The sequence below is a fragment of the Rhipicephalus microplus genome, chromosome 9 (assembly GCF_043290135.1).
Source record: "Rhipicephalus microplus isolate Deutch F79 chromosome 9, USDA_Rmic, whole genome shotgun sequence".
Classification (NCBI taxonomy): domain Eukaryota; kingdom Metazoa; phylum Arthropoda; class Arachnida; order Ixodida; family Ixodidae; genus Rhipicephalus; species Rhipicephalus microplus.
Genome location: NC_134708.1, coordinates 88,161,617 through 88,189,459, shown reverse-complemented (window position 1 = coordinate 88,189,459; position 27,843 = coordinate 88,161,617). Strand labels below are relative to the sequence as shown.

Below are 27,843 nucleotides of genomic sequence, written 5' to 3'. Positions count from 1 at the left end.
GCTAATGAGTCAGCGTTTCACATGCGTTCGTGTCCCCATGGTCAGCGCATTGAACAGACGACCACCGTGGAACGCTCCTACGCGTTCGCGCACTCATTGTGCTCATCTATTCTACCATGTCTAAGCCAGCGTTTCCAAACCATCCCGCAGAAACAGGCAGAAGACCACAAAAAAACTCCCAAGCATTTCCCCGAGGGTGAACATGGTTAAGTGCGAATGCACGGGGTGATGCTATGAGGGGTATTTATTAATTCGCACTATTATAATTATTAATCACACTATGGTGCCCTTATGGTGTAATGGTTCCTGGGAATCGCATTTTGATCACACGGGGGAGTTTACGTTAACTCACTGGCGAATGCCAACGGATTTTAACTTTACTCCCCCTCACGACCCGCTCTCGACGGGAGACTGAGAGAGAAGGCGGGCGCGCGCGAGAGAGGGGTGCGCGCGCAGCAGCAGCGAGCGAGGAGAGCGGAGGAGCGAGCGAAGGGGGACGGGGTATAAGGCGCGTTACTGACACCGATATCAGCGTCGCGTCCGTGGCTTATTCGGTAGAGCGTCACGCTGCGGCCCGCCAAGTCCTCTTTTAAAGATAGAGAGAAGACTGCGGACGCCGCCGACGGCGGTGGATGGTTTGGGGTCGCTTATAAAGTGTATTCACGCTTAATAACGCCGGTAAACAAAGCAACGCCGCTCGCGTGCTCGGGGGTTCCACTTTTTTGGGCACGTCATGTGCACGTGACCTCTTTGTCAGATGCCTGAGAGGGTGAAGAAGAGATTTGGCTTGCGAGGGCTACGCGGTGGAGCGGCAAGGGTTTCGAGCTCGCCTCCTTTCATCCTCGTTTCGCGCCACTTCAGAAAACCCCTTTTCTCTGCTCGTAATGAACAAAAAATTTTTGTGGCAAAATGTTCCTCATCGAACACCCAACAACTTCCACTGTCTAACTAAAATTTGGTATGGGGCCTGCTGAGTGTACCTTTAAGGCAGACCGACGGCTCCCGTTGAGAAGCGCGCGTTTGCACTGGCGTTGGCATAACTCTAGGCAAATTGAAATTTTGAAAGGGAATTATGCTTCGTCTGTGCTTTAAAAGACTATGAACGTGTTTAGCAAGTGTATAGACAAATTCTACTAGACTTGTGGTGGTGCTGTCGTCGCGCGTTTGTTTTCGCGTGGTAGGCAAAAGCCACGGCGCATACAGGTGCTGCTGCGTTTTCGCTGGTGCGTGCGCTCTTTGTCCCCGTGCAAACAAAAAGAAAACGTGGTCTACCGACGAGCTTTAATAAAGATTTGCGCACGAATTGCACAAAAAATGGGCCAGGTCTTTTTTTTCTTTTTTAATGTTTTGTTTACGATCGCCGTTGCGAGAAGATTAGCGGCAAGAGAACATATAGAAAAGAAGTGTACACTTAAGGGCTAGTTTTTTTCTTTTTAGACACAATATTGATGAGATCTCATAGAAAATAATGCAAGAAAGGTATAAGGAAAGTTGATAGACCTAATTCCAATGCATATGTGAATAAATAAAGTGGATGAATTGATAACTTGCCGCGGGCCAACCGGCACCCTTCGTCGGTTGCAGGAAACTTGCCGGTTGGATGCAGGAACCAAACCTGCACTGCAACCTTCGTCGCAGGTTATATATATATATATATATATATATATATATATATATATATATATATTTAATATATATATACCAGCGCATAACAACTTCTTGTGTTTTCCCGGCGTTTCGACGGGAGCCTTGTCTTTTTCAAGGCGCATTGACTAATAATCATGCTGCAGGCATTGGGCTGTTCTTTCACTTTGACGGCACGTGGCCGCGGATGGAAGGAAAAGTTGGCTCATCCTGGGGACCATCCCAAGGGAAGGATGGACCATTCCGTCACCATCCGGATGGAAGGGCCAGGTAAGATTTTCTTTAACAGGATTACACTGCAGCGCTCAAGTTCAGTACCGAAGAGCTGCAGTTGTGTTTAGAAATATACTGAACAGCTGCGATGATCTCCCATAAAGAATAGTTACAGGTATGTGATGCTTTACCCTTGAATTGTTTAACTACTGTATACTGTACCCTTCAATTTTGGAGGTGTTTGTGTTTGCTCTGAGAAGAATCTGCTCCAGGTTTTTATGCCTGCGGTACGCCACGTGAGATGGCTTCGCGAAAATTTAAGCAAACCCCTCCGAAATTCAATCAGGGTGCCATCCCTGCGGAAAAGCTCGGTGCAAGGTATGCCCACAGATGGTCACAACACGTGAATCAAAAGCGAACTTCTCGGATTTCAAATTCTGCATAACTCAAAGCCTTATTTGGGACTCTAGTAACGTATTATACATGCTACATTCCAACATCTGCGGACAAGAATATACCGGCCAAACAGACACGCCATTTTGGCTGTGGTTCAATAATCACCAGTACCACGCCACTTCACTGCCGAAGCTGCCTTTATCTAGACATCTGTGTTTGCCAAACCACAGTTCTGAAAATATCAGCGTAACTCTCTTACAGTCAAGTTTCTCAAACATGTGCGAGCGCGAACAGCGTGAGGCATACTTTGTTCTCCAACTTAGAACATTAGTAGCCGGCATCAACGAAGACCCCGGAAGACTCTCCTGCCTCCGAGAAGTAAGCCTGGAGGAAATTGGTGACAGATTCATAGCTGGAGACAATGCTTGTTTTTTTCTGACTCGTACGTGTACACTGCCCTTTCTTGTTTTTTTTTCTTCTTTTTATATTTTTTTTTCGTGTATATACTGTGGGGTCTCGGCGCGGCGAACGCGCGCACCGCCACGCCACGCTCTTGGAGTGACGGACACGGTGAAACGGTCGGAACAAAGCACACCACATACATACATTTATTAACTAATTTAGACGACGATATCGTCCGCCGAATGATACAATTTCAATTAACACTAAACCATACAAACAACATAATGCAGGGACACACTAAACACACAATAACATGATAAACCCACACTAACACACCCAACACACTAGCACATACCCAAGGCGGCGTCGCCAACGCCTGACCTTACACGCGGGACCCCGGCGCGAAGCCCGCGGTGCCGAGCACCGGGCACCCGCGCTACAGACAACCGTTCGCGGCAGCCGCCACGCGCAGAAGAGGCTCGCTCAACGCTCGCCCACCACCAAGGCCCGCCTTCCGCCAGGGGCCACCACCGGCGTTGCCACTCTACCAACAGTGGTACTCGGAGCGAACACAACGCCATCTATCGCCCGGTGGTGGTCACCACCGAAATAACGCCCTGGGACGAGACACGTGCGCCACGCGGCGCAGACAACTTTACAGGGGGGGTGTCAGCACCCCCACAATAAAAAGTGTTTACGCTCGCCTACCACTTGACAGCCATTGAGGGGAAACGGGCGAAGATGAAAGGTAAAGAGCCAACCAACCCATTAAGGGGAAACTCTTTCCTTACGCACTTCGTCGCGAGCCCCTCCCGCCACCGCGGCGACAATCTTAGGTGACCCGACACACGTCTAGAGCTGTCCAGCACAGGATAAGAAGCGTATGTGGACTTACACCGACATTTGGATGTGCACAGTCTGGTTTCGTGCTCAGTGTTCACAGTGTTTTTTTTTAGTTCTCTCTCACTCTCGCAAACATGTTTCAAGGCGAGAGGGACGCGGCAGCAACGTAGTTTGAACGTCTATTTAGTATAACTCATTCTATGACGAAGAGAGGACCCCTCCCGAGACTGTTGGGATTTATCCTTGTTGATAACGCTCCCGTTGTGCCATATTCCTTCACGAAGACTAACTGGCCCATTGAACCATTGAAATAATACTTTCTGTATATATATATATATATATATATATATATATATATATATATATATATATATATATATATATAGAGAGAGAGAGAGAGAGAGAGAGTGAGTGAGTGAGGATGGACTGAAAGTGTGTGGTGTGTGCCGGCCCTGCTCGTTGTTCTCACTTATTGTTCTGTTGTTGTCGCTATTGTTGGTTCAGAAGATTGAGCCCACTATAACCATATGTTTATTCTGTAATATACAACGGCTGAACGCTTTTAACGCTTAGACAGGCAAGGGGGAGGGAGGCGTGAGCCATTGCTCATCAGTAGAAAATTTTTAGGGTGCATGCAATAAATTGACGCTTATTCTTTGACTAATTTCTTTGGACGAGGAGGTTACCTTATTAGCAACAGACACAGATACGCAGGGGTGATTAGATGAAATACAAATTGTGCAGGTTCTACATCATTGGGTGTTTCGTCTCTCTTCTGAAATGGTTGTTGCGTGATAGCAGCGAAAATTCAATGGATTCATTTATATTATAATCATGAACGTCCCTAGTATCATATTATTGCTACCAAGGCTGGATCTAGATAAAATTAACGCGCCACTCTGTCCACATTTTGTTACCCCCCCCTCCATGTAAATAGTAGTTAACTGATCCTGTGCCCTGGTTCGCAATCATGAAGTCGTGTGACCTTTTAGCATACAGTGACTGTACAAAAAAAAAACATGTAGTAAGGAGCACAGATGCGAAATCCTGTGTCGAGCCTGCGTGACGTCTGTATTTCTGCCTCGCCGATGATTCGCATACACAACATTCTTTTTAAAAATGAAAACCATAATTCGTAGCAATATATTTGAAAAAACCGCAACTGCGTCTGGCAAACCTGACACGGCACTACTAATTACTGCAGGTAAGTAGAAGATGTACACTAATGCATTCATACATATATGTGACATTAACAGGCAAATTACACAAAACAGTGGAATTGAAATCGTGGCGCCACGCAGTGAAAGCAGATACGTATAAATTGCAACACAGCACCGCCACCCGAAAGCTCATCTTTCGGGGTTATACATCAACCAAAATGTTGACCGATGCGTGAAGCGTTCAACTTCTGTTCTTGCGCCATATTCATAGGTCTGAGTGCGCATTGGGTCAGCAAACAGTTTGCGGAGCTTCGCGAACTCGAGACAGCCGTGGAAATACTCTCGGACTTTGGTTCGTGGAGTGACACGCCACCAGACCGATTAACTGGTATCATTAGAGCCCTTCTCGGTACACCGCGGGTGTTTCGCTTCCAAAAAATTTGGAGATATCAGCTTGTCAGAGATATGTTCAGGCCCCCAAAACCACGTACGTTTCTCCCATGTCCTTGCGCTGTGAGTGATTTCAGTTATTTCTGTAATGAGGTGCACGCATTTCAGTGACTGCTACCCGTCCTGAGCTGTTCGAAAAGCATGTGCATTCGCCCGCTAACGTTACATGGGTATTTCAACGTGCCTATGCTAGCATTTATATTTTGTTAGTGTGAACTGTCGCCAGCTGCGCGCTCGGGCAGCAGCACCTGTTAGCAGTTTAATATAATCGATTTTACCAATCAGAACTTATGCACGCTACTTCGCAATATACAATGATTCCTACTCATCTTAGTCGTTAACTAATTTTACACATGGAGACTGGCTGCTATTAACTTTATTGAACACTACACTGTTGTTCAAGTGAATGCAAACGGGCACCAAGATTAAGTATGCTACCCATTAGTTTGCGATAGAGAGATCTGCCTCCAGGAAATAGTGAATGATTTTGCACATCTTTTTCACGTGTAGTTAGGGTAAAGAGATAATGGGAAACAAACTTAGAAAGGTTCATTGCTACTCGAGAGCTTAGTAACACAGCTGCTCTTTAGAAAATGAGGATTTCTTATATGTGGTAGCGGTGTACATTATTGCCCCAGCAGTACACAGGTAGGATTTATTTTGTTACAATGTAAGAAACACGGTGCTGGAATATGAGAACTGTAGCATATATTCAAAACAGTGCATGAATGTCGTCGACATGTGCTTTCCTTGAGCTCCATGTACTTAATTTTCAAGTTCAGTATGCAATTACAGAATGTATATTAAAACATCAATCTAACAATTTTCAATATTTTTGGATCACTTTATATCTCGCTGCCTTCCATTTATTTCTTCTCTCTAATATTTTCCGAAAATAATATTCTGAAGTTCTTCTACAGAACGCTACCATTAACACAAGTACTCTTCTTTAATGTATAGCAAATGTCAAACCTCGATAAATGATAAAAAAGATTTCGTTTGTACCCTTTATTGCAATCCAAACATTAACACTGGGATCGCCCCCTCTTAGTTCTTAGTCATTTTTCATTGTTTTGCATGTACCAGCGCTTCAGGTATATAAAAAAATGGCAGATCACGTACAGTGGAAATCAATTATATGCGAAGCACGAGTGAGGAAGGTTGATATGTCACTCTAGAGAGAGAGAAAGAGAGAGAAGAAATGTAGGAAAGGTAGGGAGGTTAACTAGACTATGCGTCCCGTTTGCTACCCTGCACATGGGAGGGGGAGAGGGAAGTAAAAAAGAGAGAGAAGGATAGACACATGTCACATCACACACACAATGCCGAGTTTCACAGGTGGTCCCTCAATGAAGTTGCTGTCATGTATCTCAGGAGGGCTCGTGTGGATTTTTGTGCTGATGTGTTGCGCGACCAGGCTCCTAAGATCTTTGCTTCATTGAATGGCCGGTCATCGAGTCTATTCAAGGCACACTGGAGAGTTCGGCGATCTTCATCAAATTGGGCACAGTGGCACAAGAGATGTTCCATAGCCTCTATACAGTTGCAGCTTTCACACATGGATGAATCTGCCATGCCAATGCGATGGCTGAATGACTTAGTAAACGCTACCCCAGTCCACAGCCGGCACAGCATTGTAGCGTCACGTCGAGAAATCTTGGGTGGCAGTTGTTTCTGGAGTAATGACTTAGGGTTCTTAGGGCGATGATTGGAGTTAAGTGAAAAATTCCAGTGCGCAAGCGTGGCATTATGCACGATGTGACGAAGTTCTCTAGCTGCGTCTACTCTTGACAAGGGTATTAACAGTGTGGGCACTCCATCGTGGGCACATCGGGCAGCGTCGTCGGTGAGGTTGTTACCACTGATGCCACAGTGGCCCGGCAACAATTGTAAAACAATGTCAAGTCCTTGATCAGCGGCGCAATGACAAATTTAATTAATACGATACACCACCTCGTGGTAGTTTTCATGTCGTAGACTTCGCGCGCATTGAAGAGCTGCCTTGGAGTCACAGAATATGGCCCATCTACCAGAGGATTCTTGCGTAACAAACTCTACAGCGGCTCGAAGAGCGGGGAGCTCGCATCCCGTAGATGTCGTGACGTGTGATGTCTTGAAGTTGATAGTGATTGATCGAGATGGTATGACAAAAACACCTGTAGAACTTCCCGAGACCGAACCGTCCGTGTAAACATGAATTCAGTTAGCATAGGACAAATGTAAAAGGTCCAGTGAGATCTGCTTGAGGGCTGCAGATGACTGGCTTGCCTTTTTAGATATCCCCGGCACTTCAAGGTGCACAGTGGGTTTTTTCATGCACCACTCTGGCGATAGTGGTATGGTTGCGGGCGAGAATTTCCACGAGATGGAATTCTGGTTAGCCGCAACAACTTTGAAAAAAACGCTGCCTTTGGTCTTTCTAGTGGCAAGCTAGCAAGGTGGTGGTTAGGCACTCAGGATATGTGACGGATATGTGTCCGGAGTGTGTCGACAGTTATATATGTCGTGATCGGATGGTCTTTAGCAATACCAATTGTTGCTAACGTATTAGCGCACCGAGGTAGCCCCAAGCATGTGCGGAGGACTCGGCCTTGCATGCTTTGCAGGACCCTGATGTTAGTTTTTCCGGCGTTGAAAAGCACGGGCGTGCAATACCGCAAATATCTCAAGAAGAGCGCTTTGTACAGCTGAAGCATAGATGACACTCATGTGCCCCACGTTTTACCAGTGAGAAACCTCATCACGTGTGTGATAGAGCTGAGCCTCTTCTTCAAGTGCGAGATGTGAGCACTCCTCGAGAGATTTCTATCGATAATGACGCCCAGGAATTGATGACGTCTCGTATACGAAAGAATCACGTTGTCGATGGAAACAGGATAATAGATCATGGGCTTGCGGGTAAAAGGGACTAAGGCGCACTTCTCGGTGGAAATTGAGGCCTTGAGCATGGAGGTACGTCGACGTTATTCTCGCAGCTTTTTGGAGCCGTGCGCGTACCTGGGGTCATGTCACTGCTGAAGCCCAGATACATATATCATCAGCGTATGCAGAGAGATTGACTGATCGAGGTAGACTTTGTACAAGGCCGATGATCGTGAGGTTTAACAGCATAGGGCTAAGAGCCCCGCCTTGTGGAACGCCACGAGCGGTGTAATGATCAACAGTGCGGCCTTCCGCAGTAAGCACGAAGAAGGATCTTCTCTGTAGGTAGCTCCAAATCCATCGAAACATTTCTACACCGATTCCAATGTTCGCCAAGTTATCTAGGGTGACATCGTGCGTTGCGTTGTCATATGCACCTTTCACATCTAGGAACATTGCAACCGAGATGCGCTTGAGGTATTTCTGTTGTTGCACAGAGGTTACGAGGTCGATGACATTATCAATAGAAGAGCGGCCTCTTCGAAAACCAGCCATGGCCTCTGGGTGTATATTATAGTGTTCAAGGTACCACTCGAGGCGTGTCAGAACCATTATTTCTATTATTTTCCCCACGCAGCTGGATAGCGCAACGGGTCGATATGATGTCAGATCAAGCGGTAACTTCCCAGGTTTGAGGATTGGTACCAAGCGGCTGGGTTTTTACCTTTCTGGAACGACGCCATCGTTCCATGACTGGTTGTAGCATTTTAGTAGCTGGTCTCGGCCGCGACTTCCAAGATGGCATAAAGCAGCGTATGTAATACCGCCCAGCCCAGGTGACGATGAACGTCTGCAGGTGGCTAGAGCTGCATCGAGTTCCTCGAGTGAGAAAAGCATATTCAGTTCAGAAACTCGTGCTACAGGAACATCCCCGAGAACTTCGTCACTCATGGTAACCACAGTGCCCGCAATCTTCACGCAGAAATCTTCAGCAACGTCAACCTGCAGGCGGCCTTGGTGGAGAGCCAATGTGCTGAATGGAAGTTGTTGTGAAGTCAAGCCAAGGCCACGCACCGTCCTCCATATATGAAACATAGGCTCGCGAGGATCGAGTGATTCACAAAATTTCTTCCACCGTTGGTCCTCCAGCTTGTCCATTTGACGTTGGATTTTCCTTTGTAGACGTCGAGCGTCTCTGAGGTCATGAATCGAATTAGTGTGCCTGTACCTCCTCTCAGCCCGCCTACGAATCGTTCGTAGTCGTTCAAGTTTTATATCAAAATCTGTACGCTTTGATGTGTATTTAAAGGCGCAAGTTACCTCTTCTATCACATTTTTCATTCCTTCCCGAGGTCGCACGCGCTATCAACGCATGCCTCTTCCACTCTTTTTTTTGTACATTGTTCAATTAACTCTTCTGTTGAAGAGGAGGAATTTGCAAAACCTGTGACCTTCAGATACGTTGTATTATGATCACTGCCGTGAGTCTCAGTATCGGCGAACCATCGCACTTGTTGGGTGAATCACCGTGACACCAATGCAAGATCCAAGCAACTGCTATATCTCGAACCACGCAAATACGTCCGACTGCCATCATTCATAACGTTAACTTGGAGGCGTGAGGCAAATTCAGCAAGTTTCCGGTCTCTGGAATCAATCTTTGTGCTTCCCCAAAGCAAGTGTTGAGCATTGTAATCACCAATAACAATCCAGGGTCCAGGTGTAGTGGTCAAGATGTCATGTAGTTTTTCACCGTCAAACTGACCAGATGGTGAGATGTTAGCGCCGATAAGCGCGAAGGCTACCTTCTTTGCAACGTGGAGGCATACGTTATGGGGTTTCCGTTTCCGTTATGAAGTTGCACCAAATGTGGAATGTAGGTTCAATGTGTGCGAATATATATATAATTACTTTGCTGGGCTCACCACAAGTCGATGAAGTGAAGGCTTCGTAGCCAGAAAGCTTTATCGCTTTTGACTAATTTGGTTCACATATTACTAATATAGGATATCTGTTGCGGAAAACGAAGTGTCGAAAACGTAAGATCCGTGATTTAAGTCCCCTGGAATTCCACTGTAAAACTGTCGCACTACGTACTTTGTCTCGGAATCTTCGAAGGCAGTGAACGAGCCATTTTTTCTATGCAAAGTTGGCAAGCACTAGACTCAGGGCATCCAATACTTGCACAGCGCATCGTGCTGTAGGCGTGTTCGTGTTGCCTATAAGCATGTGAACGGCATTGATGAGAGACTTGATCATCGTCAAAATTTCTCGGTCACGCTCTGTCGCCTCATCTTGGCGAGATGCTGAAAGTGGTGCTACCGGTGCACGTTTCAGTTTTTCTGCAGGGGTTATCCTTGGAAGGGATAGCCATGCCTCTTCCAGAGCCTCCTTTTTAGGGGCAGCATTCTCAGTGCACGTGTTCCTTCTGTCCGGCGGTGGTGGTGGGGCCGATTCAACGAAAGGACGCTTTACAGAAGGCTTGATACTGTGGGCAGGCTTTCTAGACGAGCGTCTGCGACGAGAACAATGTCGCCTGACGACAGCGACCACTTCTCGGTGAGTCGAACGGTCCCTCACCATTTTCTTCAAAACCAAAATCTCCTGCCTTATTTTCGGACACTCTTTTGATGTGGCGTCGTGGGGCCCTTGGCAATTCGGGCAATTATAGGAATTAGCCTTACAGTTGTCCGCAGAATGGGGTGCACCACAACGAGAACATGTTGTAGGATTTCCACAGATGGCGCTCACATGACCAAATTTCTGACATTTTCGGTACTGAAGCGGCTTAGGGACAAATGGCCGCACAGCATGTCGGAAATGACCCGCCCTAACATGTGTCGGAAGGCAATCACTCTTAAAGTCTATCTTCACACATCACGACTTTCCTAGACGGCACACCTGTAGTATTTGGGGCCCATCATAAGCAGGCTTAATAAGAATCGGCAGATCTTTGTTCGAGATAGTCACATCGATGTCATATATGACACCCGTAGTTGCCTAATTTCCTAGCGGAATGATAGTTTGAACATTCATGCCGCCAAGGAAGGTGACTTTGCTCAGTGAATCTAACGCGGACGCTTCAGCGACGTCCACTGGTACAACATTTTTCCGGACATTTACAATGATATTGTAGCGATGCTGAGGCAGACAGGCCACAAAAACAAGCAACTTTATTAGGGCGAACTTGTGCCCACAAGTCTAATGACTATGGTCGTCGAGTCCAAGTAGCCGAGAGGCACAGAGTCAACTAACTTCCTCTTCCTCGTTGTTGGAGCGCACGAACGCGTGACGCATGCCAGCCAGGTCTTGCTGGTGCTCTTGCCATGATGATTGCGGCGGCTACTTGAACGTGGCCAACCTGTCGCGGCATTATCCCCCCCTCAGACGCATCGTCCCGATGCTTGAGAGAGTAAAATGATACATGCGCCCTCTCACTCGTTTTCCGACGATCTGTCATGATAGGGCTTCATGCGGACTACGTGTACCACTTCCGTGGTATTGCGGCGTCTTGAGCTCACGTGTCCCGCGGATCTGACCTCATAAGTGACGTCGCTGATACGGTTGACTACTTCATAAGGGCCGAAGTATCGACAAAGAAGCTTTTCAGAGAGTCCGCGGCGGCGCACTGGAATCCATATCCACACTTTGTCACCGGGATGATAAAGTGCGTCACTGCGTCGCTTGTTGTACCGACTAGAGTCGACACGCTGTTGACGGCGTATTCGGTATCTTGCCATTTGTCGTGCTTCTTCGGCTCGTTGCAAGAAGTCATCTAAGTCAGGTGGATAGCTGTTTTCGTCCTGTAGCGGTAACATGGCATCCAGTGGGGTGGTCACTCTTCGGCCGAATACTAGTTCGAAAGGGGCAACGTGGGTTGTTTCTTGAACGGCTGTATTATATGCGAATGTTACGTAGGGTAATATTTCATCCCACTGTTTGTGTTCAACATCGACATACATTGATAGCATGTCGGTCAGAGTTCTGTTGAGGCGTTCGGTTAAGCCATTTGACTGAGGGTGATACGCCGTTGTTCTTCTGTGATCGGTATTTGTCATGCGCATCAGACATTGCATAAGGTCTGCAGTAAATGCTGTGCCGCGATCCGTAATAACGACGATGGGCGCACCATGTCTGAGCACTATGTTGTTCACAAAGAACTTGGCGACTTTGCAGCTGTCGCACTGTACAAAGAGTCAGTCTCAGCATAACGGGTCAGATAGTCTGTAGCTACGACAATCCATTTCTTGCCTGCACATGATGTCGGGAAAGGTCCTAGGAAGTCCATGCCGACTTGTTGGAATGGGGCATCCGGAGGGTCTATTGGATGGAGAAGGCCGGCTGGTTTTACGGCTGGAGTTTTGCGCCGTTGACATTGACGACACGTTTTCACGTAGCGCTGCACTGATGCGAGCAACTTAGGCCAATAGTACTTCAGGCGAATCCTGGCGAATGTTCGGCTCACACCCATGTGGCCGGACGTTGGCTCATCGTGGCATGCATGCAGAATTTCCTGTCGCATGGCTGTGGGCACGACTAGTAAAAACGTCTCGCCATTAGGTTCAAAGTTCCTCCTGTAAAGGACACTTCCTCGAAAACAGAACGTGGAGAGCCCTCTGGAGAATATGCGAGGTACTTGAACGTCGAGACCCTGCAGGTGTTGTATAAGCGCCAGCAAATCCGGGTCATCTCGTTGTTGTTGAGCGATTTCGGATGCGTCGACAACGCCTAGAAACGGGAAGTCTTCCTCTTCAGGTACACTTGGATCGACGGGAGAGCGTGACAAGCAGTCGGCATCACTGTGTTTCCTTCCAGATTTGTATACGACCGTAATGTCATACTCCTGCAGCCTAAGGCTCCATCTGGCTAGTCGACCTGACGGATCCTTGAGATTTGCTAGCCAGCATAGAGCATGGTGGTCACTGACAGCTCTGAACGGTCTACCATAAAGGTAGGGTCGAAACTTATTTATTGCCCAGATGACTGCGAGGCACTCTTTTTCAGTAGCAGAGTAGTTTGCCTCAGCTTTTGAGAGTTTGTGGCTGGCATAGGCTAACACTCTCTCTTGACCATTTTGCCACTGGACCAGGATGGCGCCGAGGCCGACATTGCTGGCATCGGTGTGGACCTCAGTGTCGGCTGTCTCATCAAAATGGGCAAGTATTGGTGAACCCTGTAGCCGTTTTCTTAATTCATCAAAAGCTTTCTGTTGTTCATTTTTCCATGTGAAGGGCACGTCGTCTTTCGTTAGTTTTGTAAGAGGTTCCGCAATCGTTGAAAAGTTTTCCACAAATCGCCTATAGTAGGCACATAAACCCAAAAATCGGCGCACTGACTTTTTGTCTTTGGGTGTAGGGAACCTCTGAACAGCGGCTGTTTTTTCTGGATCTGGACGAACACCGTCAGAACTAATGACATGTCCAAGGAATCTCAGCTCTTCGAAGCAGAAGTGCCATTTTTCGGGTTTGATTGTCAAGTTTGCTGACCGGATGGCTTGTAATACAGTGCGAAGTCGCTCTAGATGTTTGTCGAACGTTGCAGAGAATACCACCACGTCATCTAAATACACCAGGCATGACTGCCATTTCAATCCCGCGAGGACAGTGTCCATCATTCGCTGGAACGTCGCTGGCGCGGAACAGAGGCCGAATGGAAGCGCTTTGAATTCGTAGAGGCCATCTGGTGTTACGAATGCCGTTTTTTCACGGTCCCGCTCGTCTACCTCTATTTGCCAATATCCGCTTTTCAGATCCAAGGAGGAGAAAAACTTTGCGGATCGCAGCCGATCTAGTGTATCGTCAATACGTGGCAAGGGGTATACATCTCGTTTAGTTACACTGTTGAGTTTTCGGTAGTCGACACAGAATCTAAGCGTGTTGTCTTTCTTCTTAACGAGCACTACGGGGGACGCCCATGGACTATTTGAAGGCTGGATGACATCATCCGAAAGCATTTCCTCCACTTGCTTCTTAATGATTTCCCGATCTTTCTGTGACACTCGATATGGATGCTGGCATATAGGCCTCGTGTCGTCTTGCGTTATAATTCTGTGTTTCGTAATTGACGTGCGCTGGACCTTCGAGGCAATTGAAAAGCAATCAGAGAATTCTTTTACTAAGGCGTAAATCTGTTTCTTTTGACTGTCCGGAAGGCTCTGGTTGACGGTCACGGATGTGTCGATGTTGCAGGCCACTGGTCGAGTGGTTGACGTGGTTAAGCTGCATAGATCTGTCGCCATACAGAAGTAGTGTAAATAGGCAATAGCCGTGCCTTGAGCGATGTGTTGAAGCTCATTGGAGAAATTTGTGAGTAGGACATCTGCACGGCCATTCGTCAAGTGAACAAGACCCCTAGCTACGCAGACACCTTTGTTCAAAAACAGCCCTACATTTGTATCCGCTATGCCTTCGCGGTTGTAAGATGCGTCATTCTCTACGAGCACCATTATGCTGCAGCGTGGTGGCACAGTTACGTCATCATGAACAACGCGTAGAGCAGTTAGGCGTCCCTCAGATTCCTCTACAGGTATAGCTCGTTCAGTCGAAAACGACACGCTGGACCTACGCAGGTTAATTACGGCGCCATTAGCTCGCAAAAAATCCATTCCTATAAGGAGGTCTCTTGAACATTCTGGTAGCACAATGAAATCGGCAACGTAAATAAAGCCCCGTATTTCAAGTCTTGCGGTGCATCTGCCAAGGGGCGTAATAATGCGACCACCTGCCGTGCGTATCTGCGATCCACTCCACTGTGTCACAACTTTGTTTAGCTTCTTCACCATCTTGTGACTTATCACTGAATAATCAGCACCGGTGTCGACTAAAGCATTCAGCTCCCATCCTTCTATTCTCAACCGCAAATCTGAAGTAACGCTTTCGTGGTTGCACCCGTTTACCGGAAATACACCGTCGTCGCCCTCAAGCCATATTGGAGGATCTTCGTAATTGATGTTATCAGCGGCCTCACCTCCACAGGTCGCTTGCTTCAGTTTTCCGGGAGTGGACTTGGAGAGCGATGACCAGGCTGCCTTGAAGGTGCACGTGGGCTGGATGACCGGTAGCGCATAGGCGATGGTGACCGTGACCGACGTTGGCGTAGAGGTGGCGAGTTCTGGCGCGTAGACAAGTACTCCTCAATTTCCGCTGGTCGTTCGCCGTTTCGGGGGCACGGTGCATACGACGGGAAGCCTCTTAATCCAGCCTGTCGGTAAGGGCAGAATCTGTACAAATGACCCGCTTCGCCACAATGGAAACAAAGAGGCCTGCGCTCGTGATCACGCCAGACGTCACTTTTTCTGGGCCTAGGCTCCACATAGCGATGCGTGCTACGTGCTCCTGGGGGCAGATAGGTAGCCGTTGGTTCCCGTGGACGAGGTACGCTGCGTGCTGTAGATGGGAGAAGAGTCGGCGCCATCGCAACTGCTGCATTGCTGTGTACCGTTGGTTGTCGGAGAACTTCAGAGTACGTTCGGATAGGTCGAACTGGCTGCAGCTCACGCTCTGGTTCTCGTATGACCTGCCTCAGTTCGTCACGAACAACGTCTGTAACAGATAGTGCAGTTGAAGTCTGGGGCATTTGCAGTCTGCTCAGTTCTTCCCGAATAACTGATCTAATGAGCTCTCGCGGGGCTTCAACGTCGTTTCGCACGCCTCCAGAAAATAGCTGTGCAGATGCGCAGTTAACATTCCGGCTGTACTGCCGAGCGCGCTGTTCTAGTGTTTTTTCGATGGCCGTCGCTTCCGAATAAAACTCAGCAACAGTGCTTGGAGGGTTGCGGACGAGAACGGCGAACAGCTCTTGCTTCACTCCGCGCATTAGATGGCGCACCTTCTTATCTTCAGCCATGTTGTGATCCGCACGCTTGAACAGACGGACCATGTCCTCAATGTACATGGCAGCACTCTCGTTTGTGAGCTGGTTCCTGGATTGAAGAGCAGCTTCCGCTTTTTCCTTTCGGTCTACGTTCGCGAACGTAGCCACTGCTTGTCGTCGAAATACCTCCCAGGTAGACAACGAGGTTTCATGGTTCTCAAACCATGTCTTTGCGAAGTCGTCCTGGGCGAAGTATACGCGACGGAGCTTCTCTCTTTCGTCTCAACCATTCAAGCGCGCCACTCTCTCGAACAGGTCCAGCCAATCTTCAACATCCTCGTACGAGTCGCCGTGGAATACTGGCGGCTGGTGCGGTTGGCTTATGAACACTTGTGCCGGTGTTACCTGGGTAGTCATAGTGGTGGCATCCATAGTTTGAATTCCCCTTGGTGTGAAGTGAAGAGGACCGAACTCAGGTGAGTCACCTCGAAGACGGCGACTTGCCCTCTGGTGTACAGGAGTCACTTCCACGGGGTTGATACGCTGGTCGTCGGGGCTACGCTGTCTTGAGCTCGCGGGGCTTCGATTCATAACCCAGCAACTCCACCAGAAATGTAGCGATGCTGAGGCAGACAGGCCAAAAAAACAAGCAACTTTATTAGGGCGAACTTGTGCCCACAAGTCTAATGACTATGGTCGTCGAGTCCAAGTAGCCGAGAGGCACAGAGTCAACTAACTTCCTCTTCCTCGTTGTTGGAGCGCACGAACGCGTGACGCATGCCAGCCGGGTCTTGCTGGTGCTCTTGCCATGATGATTGCGGCGGCTACTTGAACGTGGCCAACCTGTCGCGGCAATATCCTTAATACTGTTCGGCAAAAGTGCCTCGAGCTCTGAAGATACAGCTTGCCTGTTCAGTAGTCTCATGTTGATGAATGGTTGCGTAGGCAAGAATAGGACGGTGTACCTCGGCGGGCTTTGCGGGGCCCTCACAGCAAATGCGTCCAGGGATGCCCTGAGCATCCTCCGCTTTGCTTTCTGGCTCATGACGGTCACGTTATCGTCGTCGGAGCTGTCGGCGCTCGTGGCAGTGTTACTGAGGGTAGCCTCGCTGTCACTGGAAAGGCAGTTTCGCTTCCTTGAGGCTGCCAGCGCCGTCGCCGGCAAATCGGGAGGATGTGCAGATGAGTCTACTTCCATCGCCGCCGAATAGGGAACTATGTTCCCAGTATAAATGTGAAAATAGGAGAAAAGTCTAACGATGAACGGCAAACACTCAGCTACAGCAACACTTCGTCTTCCATATGTCACTCTAAAATCATCAAAATGTTACGGGGTGGAAGTAAATGATGCCGTTCATGGCTTACGTGTCATGATTTTCATGTTTGGATGTGTCGTTCACCTTCGTCATCTATTCACGTCACGTGATACCAAGTATAGTATATGTTGCAGCTAGCAAAACGGCCGCGAGCATGCTATGAGCGTGGTATGTTGTCATTTTCCTAATTGAGACGCTTTTCTGCATTATCAAGTTTGCACCAGTCATATAACTTCGTCATCCATTGACGTAACGTAACACCAAACTTCGTATATGTGCAGCTAGCAAAACGGCCGCGAGTGCATCATCAGTGTGGCATGTAGTAATGTTGTTACATGACACGCATGTCGTGATTATCTCGTTTGGATGCGTCATTTACCTATGTCGTCCATTTGCGTCACGTAATACCGAGTTTGGTACATGTGAAGCTAGCGAAATAGCCGCGAGCGCATCATGAGCATAGCATGTAGTCATGTTGTTACATGACACACATCTCATCTTTATCGTGTTTGCACCAGTATTATGCTTTCGTCATCCATTCACGTACTGTAACACCAAATTTGGTATATGTGACGCTAGCGAAACGGCTGCCAGCGCATGAGCGTGGCATGTAGTCATGTTGTTACATGACACGCATGTCATGATTTTCATGTTAGGGTCGGTCGCTTGCGTACGACATGCAATCATGTCATACCATAGCAGTTTTGCAACATGCTATGTGAACGAAACCACTGCAAGAGCTGCAAGACCATGAAATGTAAATTATGGAATTCATGATTGTCATGTTATGACTAGCCAAATATATTCTTCATACAGTCATGTTATGCCATACCGAGTTTGGTATTGCTGGCATTAACTAAACGGCCCGGAGAGCTAAAGTCGTAGGCGGCTAGATAGATTGATAGATAGATACGCTCAAAGTCGCCGAAGTTCGCTAAGAAATGCTTCGCATTGAAAACCAGCACGCGTACCAGCGGTGGCGGTATATAAAAAACCAGCACCCGCCTTTAAAAACGTGTGCTGGTAGTAGTATAGTAGCACGTTGTGCCAGACAGGGGTGCATCCCTAGTCTGTCTGACGTCACTCTCCTAAAGCTCCATCGTTGAAGGCGCGCACGGGAAATTTTCCAGGCTTTTGCCGTCCACGAAAGGAACATTCAATGTGTAAGCACTCTGCCACTTGATTTGTTTGAAGAATAAACCACCATTTGATGTCACACAAGTTACTAAATATTGTAATCTAATGTATTTTCAGTTTCTTGAAAGCCTATACATCCTTGCCTTTGTCGATAAACATTTAATTTCGCAATCAGCGGCCGTCTTCGTTCCCTTTCCATTCGTACCGTCCTTGTGCGGTCTTCTTAGGTTCAATGAATGACACTTGTCTAAAGAGTATTTCCTAAAGCGCTTACGAAATATGGCTGGATGTTTCACTCTTACATGCGACTCAAAATCTCCTGATAACATCAACGATAGCGTAATGACCACACACTCTCCCTTGTAATCTCAGTATTCGAAGGTATTGAAGTGCTCTGACAATACTAGTGAACGTTTGCGTTCTACGTTCATCGAAAAGCGAACGGAAATGACCAGCCGAATTGGACCATGCGGCAATCAGAAAATAACTTTTTAGTGGACTGCCCGGAACGGCACTGCATCTTTGATAACGTACCATATTACACGAAGACTACTTGTTTGCTTCGGAATCTGCTTCCACGTCTTTAGAAACCGTGCATGACTTTCTTTTTTTAAAGGCGTAGTCACTCTTTTGTTTTTATACTTTTATAAAATACTTTACTTGAATGCAGCCTCACGGCTTTCTCTGAGCAGCTCTACGGTCAAGCGTTTGATGCCGCAGTGCAATGACGTTTTCACGAAAAGCAGGTGTAACTTCATGCTTTTTCATAAAATTGCAGATCCGGCGTACCTGACAACAGCTGTGTGCATGGTGCAAGCCGCAGTGGTTGTGCTCAAGGAGAAAGACAAGATGATAGTGAAGTGAGTGACTTAAGGTGCATTCTTTACTGCAATTAAGGCTTGCATTCATCGTCTCAAGCTAAAGCTTCTTACGTGATACTTTAGCTTTTGTTAATATAGCTGACATGCTTACGCTGGAACTATTCATAATTAAGCCACTACAGTACCAACTTTCGAAGCTGAGCGTGTGTCTTCACACTTGATGTTTTCACCATACGTTTACACCATAAATTCACACCTGGCCGTGTGCCTGATAATCAAGCCAAAGTTGTAGCACTAGTCTATTGAATTTTCAATGTTATGTTTATTTAAAATGTGTAAACATTTTTCTGCCTATTTACTAGAAAACTGTCCATCCGTTCATCTGGCTCTCAAGTCGATCGCTGCAATATGTATATATAAACTCCCAGGGTTCATTGTGCATTCACCTAAGATGGCTGGATCAATTTTCATTCAATACGTTGCTTACACAAACTGCGGAAGCACAATGCAAGAATATGAGGAGAAAGCTCCTGAGCCTCAGCCGCACTCAAGCTACATTTTTGTAGCTTTTGGTCTGCATTCTGTTCTTTTATTTTGTATGAGGAAGAAGGCAATTATTATTTATTATTCTCGTTGTTTCCAAAGTATACGTCGACTCCTACGTTGTTTTGGACTTTGTAAGAGCTTACTCACGGGGCTGACAATATCTTCGAGGACAATGCTTGGGAGCACGTGTGGGAGATTGACATGAAGACGAGGTGCTTCAATGCCTCAATGAGTTCAACTCGAGACTGGCGCGGGAAGCACAGGCTTAACATTAGCTTCTGTAGTGGCATCTTGTGGCTGCTTTTTCAATACGCCCATGTCCGCGATTACAGACTAGCCATTTTCGTCAAGCGCTACATGTCCTGTTCAGCAACTTGTGAAGTTAATTGTCTTGTTGTCTAGATATTTTAACGCCGTTAGTGGCTTCGGAATCTACTGCACATCACCGTGTGTTTCGTGAGGGGCTCTCAAAAAGTGTGACAGCCGTTACTAAACCAGTCAGAGGTGCCGCCATGGTTTTATCTAGTCTCTCATGCCTCTCATGCTCTTGTAAGGTAATTCGATTTGTGCTCTGACAAGACTATTAGCCTGCCGCTTGCGGCAGAAAATGAATTCCTGCGGTTCTCATATAAACACTCATGTGGTGCGCAGGGGCGGAGTGCTGAGCCCAGGCGTCGCCCTGGACCGAACATCATACTTGGAGCGGGTCCAAAGACGTGGTTTCAATATATCTGTGCTATCCGAGGAACGCTGAAAACATCACAACGCTAGTACCACGAATGCTCCACTTGTCATTTTTGTGTTGATCACCACAGTGGGATGATTTTGACTTTCAGTCAATGCCCGTGAAAGTACCTTGGTAATGTAGGCAAATTTACATTGATAGGTGTGAACGTAGAGCGTACGAAGTAGGCGTATGTGACTAAAACGAGTTTCTGCAGTTTTTTCTCTTACAACTTTCTTCTGTGAAGCACCTCGATACGCTTGTAATGTCCAATAAGGTCACAGAACTAGACTTTTGGTTGTGCAATGCGCTGTTGACGTCAAATGAATCCGAACAGCAGCAAGCCTTTGCAGTGGTATAGTGCACTACCTTCGGTTGTGTCGTGCACCACACACACACACACACACACACACACACACACACACACACACACACACACACACACACACACACACACACACACACACACACACACACACACACACACACACACACACACACACACACACACACACACACACACACACACACACACACACACACACACACACACACACACACACACACACACACACACACACACACACACACACACACACACACACACACACACACACACACACACACACACACACACACACACACACACACACACACACACACACACACACACACACACACACACACACACACACACACACACACACACACACACACACACACACACACACACACACACACACACACACACACACACACGCGCGCACACACGCGCACACACGCGCACACACGCGCACACACGCGCACACACGCGCACACACACACACACACACACACACACGCGCGCGCACTCACTCACTCACTCACTCACTCACTCACTCACTCACTCACTCACTCACTCACTCACTCTCAAAAATCACCGCCTAAGCACCCCGTACCAACGGTTAACCAGCAAAGCTGAAATTAGTGGCCACAGATGGTTGCAGGCGTCCCAGCCGAAGTCCCTCGAGAAACACCAGCTAAAGGTAGGGGTCGGCCCCGGTGAACTTATTTCCGTCATCGCCTCGTATATAGGTGCTGCTCTGCCCAAAATGCCACTTATTCGACTAACATTGAAGCTTCCATTCGGCTTTGAAAGCTGCCGCATACTTGGTGTGTTTTTTGCTGCTTGCGCATCGCCCTCCGGTCCTGTTCTTGTAACCGCACTGCTGCATATGCGCGGTGAACACGAGTTCTCTCGGTAAATAGCCGTCGGCGCTGCTGTTGGAAAGTTTTTTGCTGTTCAGGCGTTCGTAGCTTGGACTTGGCTGCGACCCTGAACTCTACATGAGCCCGTGAGCCTGTCACGTGGTGTTGCCTGCTATATGTTTATGGTGCAGGCTCACGATTTCTCTTTCTTACGTCACAACGAAGAATATGTCACATGATAAACCTCAAAATTTCACTTGGTTTTGCCATACTAATTTTTCTTTTCTAATTGGCATTGCCTGCTATATGGTGCAGGCCGAGGATTTGTTTTTCATACTTCAAAGTAAAGAATGTCACGTGATGTTTCTTTAGATCCATTCTTTGCCTTTCCGATCCATTCTTTGCCTTTCCTAGACGGCTTTGTTTAATTGGCAGAGAGTTGATGCACGCGCGCGAATAGGTAGGGATGCTTCCTTTTTATTTATTTTTCTTCTCCCATACTTTCTTTCCTCTCTCGCCCCCATCCCTCTGCAGCACTTTGGAGGTAACCTCCATTGAGCGAGACAGTAAAAGCCCGACCACACGTACGCAGGGCAACGCTTTCCCACAGAACACCTATACTACCATTCAAAGAAGAGAAACTGTATCTTTGACAGTGCGACGGAAATAATGGTAGTGATGGTCTTGTGAACTAAAGCATCTGACGCTGAGACGGCACTACTTAAGCTATCGTCATCATTGCACGGAGTTATATGGCCGCTGCGTTCCTGGCGGGGTGAGGGTGGTCGCAGTGCTCGCCCGCAGGTTATGGGCGCTTATTCACTGCTGTTGCGAGGTGGTATTTGCACACAAGGCAGCGTAACGGTACTATAAATATTTCCGCAACGTCGCCAGGTGACCGAGAGGCTTCAAATGGCAAAAAAGAAAAACAGCAACAAAGTAAGTTTACACTGCATATTGACAAACGTGACTTTAGCAGTAGACATGTAAACAAGGAACACTGTCTGTCACAGAGTTGAACCATACATATGAAAAAACAGTGACAGCCACATGTTTAATGAGATTACCCACTGAAATTGTGCAGCTTGCTCTCTTGTCTCATTCAGTAAAACAAGTTACGCTCGGCGCCCGTTGAACAGTATTTAGTACCGTGCGCACTCGTATTTTTTCTCACTACACATGCCCATAAAACACGCTTTAGTTTTTCGCAGGTACGACCGCTTCTTCTCACCGTCGTTAGCATTACGTGAGCTGGAACCTGCTTTGGAACCTCCGTCAGTACGTCGTGATGTAGAATCAAAAATTTTTGCACAACACAGTTAACCGTGCTTATCGCATTTCAAACACAGCCTTTCCTTGGTTTGCCAAGCGTTTTTCTACCCGTAACTTCCATGAGCTCAATCTTGCTACGTTTTTTATTCCATGCACATATGTTTTTAGGTATAGTTGGTTCCCCCGCAAAACGAAAATATGAAATCTCTTAGGTACTCACTTCAGAATCACTCGCCCTGTATGATTCTGTGACAATTCCTGTTAAAAATCATTGAGTAACAAAAGCTTAACTTCTTTATTGCTATAAATATTTTTATTGTTATCTTGTTGTTACTCCTCATGTACCTGTTCTGTTGCAATTTTTTTCGGCACTGTAAATTTCAATTCCTGCAATAGCCCTCTCAAAGGGCAGCAATTTCTAAAATAAATAAATATCAATTTATCTAGCCACCAACGTCAGGGTGCTCTCGTTACGGCTCACCTGTCACGGCATGAATCACGTCATAACGCCATCTCGTACGCCGTCAAACAGTTACCGCCAGACAGTGTCACGTACCTGCAGGTGGGTATGTGCCACGCGAATGCTGGTATGTGCCGCACATTATACAAACTTCATAACTACACAGGAACGGCAATAAAACGCGTGGGTAATGCGTTAGTGAAAGCTGGCATTGACTGCGTTCACGCAACGATTGTAAAAAAAAAATATATCAAGGTCCCAGGGGCAATCCAATCCTAGGATTCTGCTTGCAAATCCCGAGTCATGCCAGGTCTCGCAGCTGCCTTTCAAATAGACTGTAATGTTTATGAAGCGTCAATTCAGGATGCAGGGATGGCTATCCATTTTTATAAACATTACATATGTGCTCCTAGGATACAGCTGTCACGTCGGGTTAAGATTTGACGGTTGATATGTGGGGTTTAACGTCCCAAAATCACCATATGATTATGAGAGACGCCGTAGTGGAGGGCTCCGGAAATTTCGACGACCTGAGTGTCTTTAACGTGCACCCAAATCTGAGCACAGGGGCCTACAACACTTTCGCCTCAATGGGAAATGCAGCCGCTGCAACCGGGATTCAATCCCGCGACCTGCAGGTGAGCAGCCGAGTACATTAGCCACTAGACCACCGCAGCGGGGCCATCGGGTTAAGATAAATTGTAGTTAAGGGCCAATTTATGACAATATATATGAACCAAGCAAGGGCACGAGCAGGCATTGGTAATTATAAAGTATGGTTCAGTAGCGCAATTTTTAAGGGATTAACAGGCACATAAAGAACGTGACACCATGGCTACACTCGCAACTGAATTCATTTCAGAAACAAAAGTTCATATATATGCCCCAGGCTCCGCCGAGCGTGAAATCATTAACGGTAATCGCATGTGCATGTACCAAAGTACGACAGGATTATTAGGCACATCATACTCGAATACTCCTGTTTAGTTTGAATACCTGGGGTGAGATAAAAGATAATTAGGCTTGTTGCAGTATAATACGATTCATGCAGCACTCAAAGACGCATTTGTGAAGTGAAGTGAACTTTAATATGAAATAGACACAAGACATGTTTAAACAGCAAAGATGGCGCTACGAAAGCTGCATATAGGCAGCTTGGCTGGGGCCACCTTCCGAAGAATTATGGCAGCAGCAATATTGGCAAGAATTTTCACTGGTCGCAATATTGAAATAGGCATACAGAAAGCAAAGGATAAAAAATTCAGTAAAAAACACATTTATAAAAAAAGAAACACTAAAGCTAGGTTGATAATAAAAAAATTCGACGCATTTTCGTTTTGAAAGGTAACGTATTTTGTCATTGCATAAGTTATATTTGTTTAGTGCTGAAGGAAGACAGTAGGAGAGTGTCTGAAAACCGTAGTTTGTGCGTGTTCACCGAACTGCCAACTGTAAAAGTAAGAAGTGTACTAGCAGTGCACTCAACCTGTGCTTTGTGATTCTACGTCTTCCAGCTCTGCATCGACCATGTGACCGCTGTTGTTCAACGTGCACATAATTATAAGGATACGTAGGCGAGCATAGAAGAGTGCGGAGTACCTGCAACCAAAGGCGAGTGATTTAGATATCAGAAAGTCTGCGCTTGAAAAACAGCCAAGAGCTGCGTGTTTAGAACAAATGCTCGAAGATTTAGGGTACGTCAAACAGCAAAGTGGTTTAAAAAGAAATTTATTTCTGATCGAACCTTGCATACAAAAATTTAATCGTTTGATAATATTTTGTACACAAGAAACAAGAAAATCATTATTTACCTTAGTATACATACATTTGTACAATGAAAACTGTTTGTACTTGCAAAAGAAGTTTCTAGCGTGCACGAAACGACTACGCGGAGATGTACGTACACTTCATGAACAGGAACAAAAAAGATACATATACTATACAAAATGGAAGTTTTAGTGAAATAGGACTAACTCTAACAAGAAAACATCACGTTCACCAGAACAGGAGGAACGCTTCTTCCACCGAAGTGACTAGCTCTTCGTTCAGATGTGTTAACATGAAGGTTAAGTGATGTAGCAGAAAAAAACATCAACCTCTGCAGGCGTCTCCGCAGGTGCGCCATTCTCCTACGTTTCCACAATAAAAAAGCACCAGTAAATATTATGAACTCAACGAACAATATCTCGACGACGTGACTGTCATTTTATCATAACTTCAATCTAGTTGATCACCAAACGTCAGAAATCGTTGGCCACAGAACATTCGTGATGAACATGACTGAGGGTTTCCGTCCGGACGCATTACGGACATGAGGCGGAGGGCGCCACATCCCATGCCTTTCGTGTTCCACCTTGACGAAAGGGCACGATCAATGCCGCAGAAACTCTTGCTCCCCGAGGAAGAAAAGCTCCTCGGAGAGGAACGCGAGGATCTCTCGTCTCATTCTCCCAAGTATCGGCAACAAAGCACGCCGGCGGCAATTGGCACCTACGGCCTCACATCGGTTTCTCCAAAGGCTGAACAGCCCCGCAACTTTTAACAGAGCGAAGAAGCGGCTACGCGGAAATCGGCCGTTGGACACGAAAGTTCGCACACCCTGTTTCCGAAAACCAGCATTAACCGCACGCCAAAAAAGGCGGGAAACCACGCATTCAAACATCGTATGTCGATTGGTCTCTACCATGGCGCAGTTAGGGCAAGTGGAAGTGCGAACCACCTGCCATCACTGCAACCGATCTCGCGTGGGGAGCAAGCCCCAGCCCAACCTCCAGACAAAGTCTCTGAAATGCCCTGGCAACACTGCGGCAGTTATTGGTTTCCAAGCGTGGTTCATTACAGATTGACGATGCTGGGGCACCAAGGGTCGTAGAAGGGCGGCCATTGTGTCCACCACTTAAGAATCGGCCACCTCTATCTCTGGGCACGTAGCTTCCAAACGTCGGTGAAATGCCAGAAGGGCTCGATACAAAGATGGTAATTCAGTTGATTAGGGACCTTGGTTTATTTGGCTATCCGGCAAGAAGACACGTAGTGATGGCCTCAGATGGTAGCGAGCCAGTGTCTGAGCGGGCATGCCATCATTGCTTAGCATTCGCAATAGAGTGCGGAGGCACAATGTAGAAGCCGTGACGGAAACGTCGGGGAATGCAAAACCGCCTTGATCTCGCGGTTGAGCTAACGCTGGGCGCGATAACAATTCTGTGCCACCAGACCAAAAAAATGAACTGTTGAAGCTTTGCACTTTCCTGCAGACGTGGAGCGGTGGTTTAACAGAATGGCAAAGGTACCAAAATTTTCCTAGGTACACCGTTTGAGTTAAGTATCGGCGTTCCAAGAGGGGGAATTCGAAGTACCTGGCTGCTTTGATATCACTTAGAAGAGTTTGTATAACGGATGAACAGATGCTATCCTGTATACCAAAGGCAGTGAAAGTAACTCCGAGTATTGAAATCTCGGGAGATTACTGTAAAGGCGACGTGATGTTCATACGACCGCTGGGGTTGCCAATGAAAAAATACTAGCTTTTAGAAAAGTTTAACCTTGCACCGGAGATAATACCGAAATCATGGAATGTATCAAGAGCATACTGCAGCGACTGTTCATTATGTACATATAGAGTAATATCATCTGCATATGCAGTGACCTTTATTTGAGTGTTACTGGGTAGAGGTAAGCCACGAATTTGCGGGTGATGTTCAACGGCCCTTAAGAAGGGTTCTAATGCAAGGATAAATAACACTGGGGAGAGGGGACACCCTTGACGGACCTCACTCGTGACTCTGAATGCGTGACTCTCACTGGAATCTAAGTAAAGGGTACTTTCTGAATTAGTGTACATCGCGTGGATGAGGTCAATGAACTTATCCGGGAATCCGTATGCGTGTAAACATTTAGTATGTAGCCATGTTATATGAAATCAAAAGCTTTCTCTTGATCTAATGAAACCAACAGTCCTTGCGCACATCGGCTAGTGGTGTATTGAATGATGTCACGCGTTAACCACGTATGGGCGTGTATTTCTCGGCCCGGAACAGAGCAGACCTGGTGGGGAGCAATTAATGTAGGAAGAAATGGACTGATTCTGCGCACCAAAACGTTGGCCAAGAGCTTGTAATCTACATTGAACAGGGTAATAGGGCGCCAATCTTCTGGTCGCGTGGACATTGGGTCTTTCATAGGAACTAGTGTTATACGGCCTTTGTGGAAAGAGGTTGGAAGTGTAATAGCAAATGCCTAATGTTTAAAAATCCATCATCGGTGGCCGGAGCGTTAGTGGTCAATGGAGGCAGCCTGAACGGCCTATTAATTGTGCCTGCAGAACTGGCTCAACTTTTATTATCACTTCTTTGTAAGATCTCAGCCCAAAGCTTATCATAAACACTGCTTTTAGAAACAATAGGAAAACAACATTGCAACAAACATTGAATTAAATAACGCAGATTTGATTACGTCATGCTAAAATAACTTTCGGTCTGATGATGACACTTGAAAGAACGTCACTATATCTCCAAGTAAGAGGGTAGGCAAGCTATGAGCTGTTTTGCATCAGCATTGCTGAAAAAAAAATGGCAGCATATCCAAGGAGTGAATGATA

The 27,843-nt window shown here is 46.8% G+C and overlaps 1 protein-coding gene across 5 annotated transcripts in view; it reads left to right on the top strand.

Annotated features, from left to right (window-relative positions):
* LOC119164705 (saccharopine dehydrogenase-like oxidoreductase) overlaps window positions 1-27,843 on the top strand; it is a 97,435-nt gene that overhangs the window by 58,508 nt on the left and 11,084 nt on the right. For 2 of the 5 annotated variants that reach the window (XM_075874038.1, XM_075874035.1), the window contains one exon: window positions 1,791-1,914. In XM_075874038.1, coding sequence (XP_075730153.1) covers window positions 1,791-1,914 — 124 coding nt within the window. Of the gene's footprint in view, window positions 1-1,790; window positions 1,915-19,013; window positions 19,096-20,253; window positions 20,661-27,843 lie in introns of those variants that run through there. The other 3 variants (XM_075874037.1, XM_075874036.1, XM_075874039.1) reach the window with 3 other exon arrangements.